Source organism: Corvus brachyrhynchos, unplaced genomic scaffold (assembly GCF_000691975.1).
Source record: "Corvus brachyrhynchos isolate BGI_N302 unplaced genomic scaffold, ASM69197v1 scaffold832, whole genome shotgun sequence".
NCBI classification, from domain to species: Eukaryota; Metazoa; Chordata; class Aves; order Passeriformes; family Corvidae; genus Corvus; species Corvus brachyrhynchos.
This window is the reverse complement of record NW_008236798.1, coordinates 223,741-232,306: the sequence shown is the minus strand read 5'-3', so window position 1 is coordinate 232,306 and position 8,566 is coordinate 223,741. Positions and strand designations below refer to the sequence as shown.

Below are 8,566 nucleotides of genomic sequence, written 5' to 3'. Positions count from 1 at the left end.
ATGTTGAAGGGCATGGGTCAAAAATACCTCAACTGTACAGAACAGGAGAGGCTTAGCTTCAGGCACAGCCTGCATTATTTAGTGTATGAAGAACTTTTAGTGACAGCTTGAAGCAAAAACCTGTAGAAGATGGCTGGCAAGCTTTCTAATTAATACCACAGGTTTCATACCTTTAAAATGTAATCAGGCACATCCTAAATGTCAGAAAACAAGAAAAATCCATCTGCTGAAACCTCTTATTTCTAGTCTGTAAATGCAACTTAAGAAGATCCAGAATTCTTTTGTCATGTTCAATATACTGAGAAGCACAACAAGATGTTTATTTAGACCTATTTGTAAAGCTTAGATCAAAAATGCTTTGATCTTTAAAAAAGTATTAATGGATAGAAGCACATACAACTATAAAACCTTGTACTCAGTAAAAAAATCAAGTAATGGCTCTCTGAACATTTCTGCAGGGTTGAAAAGTCATAATACACAAGATTTCTGTAGGGAAGGAAGAAATCAGGTGTTCTGATCAGTGTTCATAGAATCAGAATCATTTAGGTTGGAAAACACCTCCAAGATCATTGAGTCCAAGCTTTGACTGATCCCCACTTTGTCAACAAAATCATAGAAATAAGTCCAGTCATTTCTTAAACTTCCAGTGATGGTGACTCCACCACTTCCCTGGGCAGCCCCTTCCAATGCTTAATGACCCTTTCAGTGAAGAAATTCCTCCTGAAGTCCAACCCGAATTTCCTCTGGAAGAGCTTGAGGCCACGTTCTCTCCTCCTGTCACTTATTAACTAAGAGAAGAGGCCGACCCCCACCTGGCTACACCTTCCTTTAGGGCAGTTACAGAGAGAGGAGGTTCCCCCTGAGCCTCCTTTTCTCCAGGCTAAACACCCCCAGCTCCCTCAGCTGCTCCTCACAGGACTTGTGCTCCAGACCCTTCCCCAGCTCCGGTGCCCTTCTCTGGACACGCTCCAGCCCCTCAATGTCTTTCTGGCAGTGAGGGGCCCAGAACTGAACACAGGATTGGAGGTGTGGCCTCAGCAGTGCCGAGTACAGGGGGACGGTCACTGCCCTGGTCCTGCTGGCCACATCATTGCTCATCCAGGCCAGGATGCCATTGGCCTTCTTGGCCACCTGGGCACAGCTGGATCATGTTCAGCTGCTGTCAACCAGCACCCCCGGGTCCTTTTCCACTGTTCGTGGTGTCTGTGTAACCCAGAGCAAATGACAGTATCAAAATGGACACTAAATGCCATTTTATGAACTGGGCTTATAGCCGGAAGTTCTCATTTTTTTTGAACTTCAGACAATCATATAATGATCACAGGACTTTCAGACTCTTATTGCAGACACAATCAGCCAATCATTCTCTGTTGTGTAGTCCATTTATCATGGCCAGGAAGTTCTGGGAATTTTTTCTCTGAGCTAGAGAACTTTAAGAAACACTATTTGAAAATGTTTTTAACCTTTGTTATCTATTCCCAAAAGGTATCTTTTCTTCCTTTTTGATTATGCCTTTGAGACAAATATAATGCATTTCAGACTAATCTGCCATGTTTATGGGACATGGTGACCTGTCAGCCACTTAAGGATTGAGTAAAAGGCAGATGTAGGCAGATCCATGCATTCCTAAGGCAAACATACTGCCTGCTCTGTCCTCTAATTTCAGAATTAGGGTCGTGAGGAGTAATTTTTAGTGTGGGAAGTTTCTGTTATCAGTTTAATCTAAACAGTAACCAGTAGATGGTCTGCTTTCTCAGCGGTAAATCATGTGGCAATACTTAAATTCCAAAAGAATGCATGGAAGTACTGTTGTTACATGAAAGTGGAATGGATGAAATGGACTTCTTTACTGAGCATCACATTTACTAAATGCAAACACAAAATAAAGAAAATAAAACTTCAGGATGTAGAAATAAAGAATTTTGTGCTATTTATTAAAACTTAATTGCTTTAAGGATCACAGTTAAAAGTCAGACTGTATTGAATATGAAAGACATTGCTTGCCTGAGCAGTTAGAGTTGACAAACCTAGTCAACTAGCACAAAAGTTTGTCTATACCACTTTTCTAGGGTCACATATTTGCACCAGCTCTAGTGGGTTTTGTACTACTATGTGGGGAATACAAAAAATATTTTTATTCCCAGCTGTAAGGTAGCTTCTTCTTGGTTGGCTTTAGGAAATTTTGACCTATAAGGACACCCTTAGACATACCTGTACTTGTCAGTTGTCCACAAATTTTTCAAGAACCAAGATGTAATTTTTACCAATTAGCCACTTCACTTACCCTTTTAGTGAGGGACACCCTGATTTAGCTGGGGATACTGAACTTACATCCCAGGGGCCTTGTTTCATGTGACAAGGATATGTCTGTACAGACCAAGCTACACACCACCAGCAGGACGCAGGCACACAGTGGGGGCATCTAACAAGTCATGGGCAAAAGCAAAAGCGTAGGGCCAGAAGTACCCAAACAAGACTCACCATTTCCTACATTTACGTATCATTTCTAGCAACTGGCAAAATTTAGCGTATTTTAATGGACTCATAAATTCTTCTTAAGGTTTATCTGTTCGTCTGTTGTTTGAATATATCTACAATTTGCTGCCTTATATGCATGAATTCCTTCATAACCATATCATAGGAACAAACAACACTACATTATAATTTTTCAGTTGAATATTCATTTCTATGGTAAAACATATCATTCTTCTTGAAGGTATAAAGCTAATTTAGTCCAATTCCTTTTTGCAGTTACCTCAATTATAATGGTATGCTTTTAAAATACAAAATATGTAGCTCCACTAAATTATACTGAAATGAGTCTGATGTGTATCAAAATGTTTGCAGTCATATTTTCCACTTCTTTTTGCATCCAACGTCACTATAATTTGATGCTAATGGCTGATTTTGTGTTCAGCATTGGAATTCAAAACATTAAGCTTATTAAGAGTTGCAGTCAGTGAAAACATCTCTATTTAAAGCTTCTGAAATACAGAATGTAAGAGTTGATGAATTTAAGATTACAGCTAAGTGATTTAGCTTTAGTAAGTGCTGAACTTTTAAGGAAAAATAACACAAACCAAAGCTTAGTGGATTTGCATACACATTACTTCTGGTATAATACACACTGTAATTTTCCTAAACTTTCTGATTTTTGAAGAAGAGCTCCACCAAATGCTGCAGAAAACAGTATGCTGGACTTAGAGTTTCAATGCAACATGACACAGATGAGATTATGAATGTATTCTCTATGCCTAGCACTTTAGTTACTCATTATGGCATTGCAGTAATAAAAAGTGAAATATCTGTAAGAAAATGTGGGCAATATTTATTTTAATTCCTCCAAAATCTTATATTATGCACATGCCCACATGTACCCACGCACACAATATACTAAAGTAAAAATTTTGCACCATGTCATACCAGAAATTCAAGAGCATGCAATGTGTAAGAAAAATGTATAACTGTTGTTAGAAATCTGGAAAGTCTATTCATTGTCATTCATATGTATATCTAAAAAGCAGCTTAGACAAGTTTACAAAACATTTCTTATGACTGTTGTGATTTTTGCAATTAAGGAATCAGGAGCTCACAATATGTACATCAAGCTTGAATGGCTTTTGTGTGTCACAGGTATAAAGCAGTCGGCAGGGTAAGTATGTCAAATATGCTGAAGTCCTGACATTGCAAAATCTTGACCAAAATAAACAAACAAAAAATGACGCAGATATCATCTCTATGATAAGAGAAAAGACATTTCACTTCTTGTGAAAGAGAAGAGGTTTCACCATCCCTGCTAGAATCTTCGGTAGCTGGGCAGCAATCACCTCTGACATCATCTCAGGGAATTCAACGCTCAGTGCACGGGACTGGAGAAATGTGTTCAGACAGAAGAGATGGAGCTGTTTCACCAGCTGGATTTAATAAAATACAAACATGATCAATCAGGCTAACAGTAATGCAGCCACAGAAACATGCTGTCAATCATTTATCTCATACATTCATCAGCTGACATCATTCTATACCTGTCATTTCTTGAATCAATAATGAGGGTACTTGTCATTCCCTATTAATGACAAAAATCATACACATAGCTATGGCATGTTATATAAAACCACTGCTTCACTAATATTACCAAGCAGTATCACCCTCACTCATGACATATGCGATGAACAATGGCAACTGCTTCGCAAGCATTCAACATTTCATCTTATTCTCACACTCAAGGCAAGAGTCAGTGCTTTGGCCACTACATGCTATTTAAACAGTGCTCTGAGGGACAGCATTTACTGCTTACCTGTGAGCTTGGACATGGTTTTCATTATGATCATATCCCTGTATGCTGCAAACATTGAATTCCACAGACTCTCATTCCTTGAAAGCAACTGCTCAACATGTGACTTTTACATCTCTTCTAGCCCCTCTGAGAGGTTCCAATTTTTATTTCAGACCAGTGACCATTATGTTGTCAAATATTGTACTCTTTCTGCTACCCTAGGCTTTAACATCACAGAATCTCTCCAGTCTGATAATTTTTCTTTTCCTTGTATCTCCCATCACTTTACCAGCCTGACCTGAAACAGGACTTGAACGAAGATACTCCATGGACCAAATATCACTTTGCTATTTTGCAGCAAGCCTCTCCCTCTTTCTCTCCCTCACAGATTATTTTACTGTATGCATTTGAAATGAAGAGATTGATTTAAAATAAAATGCAGATTTGCTGAGTTCTGAAGAATATAAAGATGCAAAGATCCTGTCCACCTTGAACTCCCTGCAAGCTCCTCACAACCAACATCAAGCTCAAAAGTGCTTGGTATCTAGAATTCTAAAAGATTACTCAATTCCCAAACATAGACAGATACTGAAAAAGTGGTAGAGAATATACACATAAAACCAGTTGAACTAAGGTTGCAAAGCCAATCTTGGCTGCCTTTCAGTAATTCTTAGCTAAGTAATCTGACTTTGCAACTTGAATTGCCTATTCCTCACATTATTTTCCTGAACAAATACACACGTGCTCACACACACCTACACACCACCCCTACCAAAGCCCACAACTGTACTGGTTATGTTACACAAAAATGAAACAAAATGGTAGCACTCTAATGCATGTTTCACAAATACTTCCATATTGTATGCCATAAAATATGTGCACAATACATACACAGATGCTGAATATATAGCCATATATTCACACAAATATCTACAATAAAGGAAAAATATGTTGTTGTTTTCTTCTGCTGTTTAGCAACGCTGACTACTCCCTTCCATAAAATTAATTTTAAGAAATACCAGTTCCTTCTTACATAAAAAGCAAAACACACTAACACACAAACTTACATCATGCATGGAATCCATCAGTTTTGTAAGTTGATAGAAACGCTGTGAGTTGGCCACAACGCCTTTCTGGCGCAAACCAATTGCCTTCACCAGTTCTCTGATGTAACTGGTTCTCATCTCATCAAATTGGCTTTGACTTCTTAGACCTTCCAAAGGAACTAAAAACAAATAACAGTTGGGCTACAATTTACTCTGAAGGCAATGAAAAAAATTTAAAGTAAAGGAAAAATTTAAAGTATTTCATGCTGTACAGTGCAATGCATTATTATGTGCCAGGTACTTCTTCCCATTCAAGAGTTACTCCAGAAAGAGTGATACAATTAGTTAAAAGGATATACCAGGAACAATCAGCTCATTTTGCTAATTGCCTATGTCTGGAAATATCCCTAAGCTTCAGTTATAGGTGTTTGCTGGGAAAAAAAATTATGCCTAAAAGAACCACTCCTGCCTTTGAGGAAATACGTTATGGACTGACTTATGTGTACACTGCTGAGGGTCTGCCTTCTTCACAGCAAATTTATGGTAGAGAGATCTAGCTGGAGTGCTTCAAAATGGAGTCAAAGAATGAACTAACAACTCTAAAGTAGTGCAGACAGTAAAGCTGCCAGGGCTCAGGCCTCCTGTTTGAACCTCCTTCTCTTAGCAGAACAGATCAGAGTCTTAAAGGTGAACAGCTTTTTAGAAAAATTAGCAAGGAGGAGAAATTGAATTTGAACTCCCTCTTCTCTAAAAGGTCAGGTGTGAGGATCAAAATGAGTACATGGAGAGAACATCAAGAAATGAACCTGTAAGTGGCTGCTAATGATAAGATAGTGTCATGGGAAAAGAATACCTTAATTTTCAAAGCCTGTATGGTTTTGGACATTTCTTAACAGCAGCTTTATAGAGAACTAAGGAATGTTTTCATATAAAGTGACTCTCATGGAGTTTAGGGTTAGATGACTTACATCTCTAAACCAGCAATTAAGTCTTTATACTTCCCCTGCAAATTAATTTAAAAGGTATTTTCCATCAATGAATGGCCTGTTTCCTCTGCAAAATTCTGCAAAAAGACAGTCATATTCCTGCCTAAAAACAAAAAGTTCCTCTAAGCTATCCATTTGAGTGAAAACTTACATGGACAAATACAATTTAAACAGCTGTTCCCTTCCCCTGATCATATGTAAAGAATGAGGATGCTTTTATTCAGTGGCACGAACTGAGCAGAAATCTTATGCAACAAGATTTAGAAATTCCTTTAAATCAGAAGTCTGGAAAGCCTTACATTTAAGCCTCAGCCAACTCAAAGAAAAAACTGTAAAATCAAATATAATGTTACAACTTAGGCTGGGGGTGCATTCAGAATTAGAAATGTGTTGAGACTGACAGTTTAATACAAATTACTGTTTCTTTGCAATTACCTAAAAAAGTCAAAACCAGTTCATCTAAATAATAAAATGAACGGAAGACACAGTGAGAAACTAAAGGATTAGACTTGATTTACTGTTAGTATACAAAAGCCTGAAATGGCTGTACTTTCACATTTGAAGACGATTAAGATGAATATCATGACTAAAATAAAATTAATCTTAAAAAAAACCACTTTAGAACAACAATGAAGTTATATGGCTTTTTGAAAATACTTTCATGGAATTATATTTATACAGTACCAAATGTTTACTAAATGTCTCAGCAACAACTGTTAGGTGTGTTCCTTTTCCCAAAGATCTGACAAATTGTTTTTTCCTATAAGACAATAAATGCAGGAGAGAACAAAAAGCAAAATTTATCAGAACAGGTAGAAATACTTTCTTTTTTTTAAAGTAATTTCTTGCATATGCATAAACACGTCATCTTAAAAAAATAGTTTCTGAGTGCAGCGCAGTTGATAAACAGCAACTTGATGAATTCTGTTAAATTGATGCACTCAGAAATGAGAAGGATTGGACCAACAATTGTAATGCTTTTCTGAATTTGATATGAACTTTCTGGGACAGAGATAGCTGAAATACCACAAATTTATCTAAATTTAACTGAAATTCCAGATGATAGACAAGGGAGTTTATTTATGATGAAAACAAGATGGAAAACATTTAAAATAGGAATACATACACATTCTAACAAAGAAACTGGAGTTATATCAGAGAGGAATTTTTATCTACATTACTGCTTTAGCAGAGTGTATGGTATTTTGCTATTCTTTTAGTAATTTCTATGTTCATATGAGCTAAATTTAATATTTTTAAACTTATTCTCTGCTGAGACCAGTTTCTTTTTAAAGAATGGGTTTATGCAAATACCAGCCAAGTACAGATTGAGAGGGACTAAATTTAATTCCTTATCAATTACTTAAACTTTGTAAAACCAAGAAGCAGGTTATGCAGAATTTGCACATCTCTCCTCTGACTCCGTCGTGTGCTGAGAACCAAACTTTTACATACTTTCAACTATATTTTTCAGAAGTGCTAATTCTCATTTCTAACAGCATCTGTATAATTTTAAAACTTTTTATTTGGGGATTCATAACTAAAAATTATGGCCTCAGAAGATGTAAATTTTGGTATTTCAAAGAAGGTTTTGGAAGATAAGTTCATCAGCTACCACATTTCCTATGTAAAGTGGAACGCAGCTGCATGCTGCATTCTTTAAAAGATGCGTGTGATTAAAAGTGACCATGGATTTTGTTTCCAGAGAAACAAACCAAAGAAAAACATTTCCATTTGTTTATATCTGTGCTAAACTTCACCTATTTATAACTATAAAAAGTTGAATAAATGCTAGTATTGTTTGTCATGCCCACTTCCCTAATTCTTTTGAGCAAACGTGCTTTAAGATCTTGGTCAAGATAAAGCCCTCAGTCCTGATAATTTATTAAATATTTTTAAATACATTCTAATACTTTTTAGGTTGTTTTGGTTCAGTTGGGGATTTTTAAATCTGTGTAGAGTCACTTGAACTGATGTTTCCAGGCAGAAATACTGCACAGTTGTTTTGAAATAGCCATATGTCAAAAGGGATCCAACATTTCCCTCATGTCTTTATACACAATAAAACCAACAACGAATCACAAATTCTTTGTTCTTTATAAACATTTGAAAAAAATATTTTTAAGACTTGGAATATTAACATTCATCCTAGGACACTTCCATTTGTTAAGCCAGAAAGCTAAGTGATTGTCAAGTTAAACAGCACGGCTTAAAACTCTTTTAGTAGTGATGTGTTACAAAGAAATAAAAGAACCTAC

The 8,566-nt window shown here is 36.6% G+C and overlaps 1 protein-coding gene across 1 annotated transcript in view; it reads right to left on the bottom strand.

The window, feature by feature from the left end:
* Nucleotides 1-1,905: 1,905 nt before the first annotated feature.
* The window catches only part of PGR (progesterone receptor), a 32,230-nt gene continuing 25,569 nt past the window's right edge, over nucleotides 1,906-8,566 (bottom strand). Inside the window, exons 6-7 of the mRNA XM_017727963.1 lie at nucleotides 5,344-5,501; nucleotides 1,906-3,914 (exon numbers count right to left, since the gene is read on the bottom strand). Of these exons, the coding sequence (XP_017583452.1) occupies nucleotides 3,759-3,914; nucleotides 5,344-5,501 (314 nt within the window). The 3' untranslated portion in view covers nucleotides 1,906-3,758. The remainder of the gene's footprint in view (nucleotides 3,915-5,343; nucleotides 5,502-8,566) is intronic.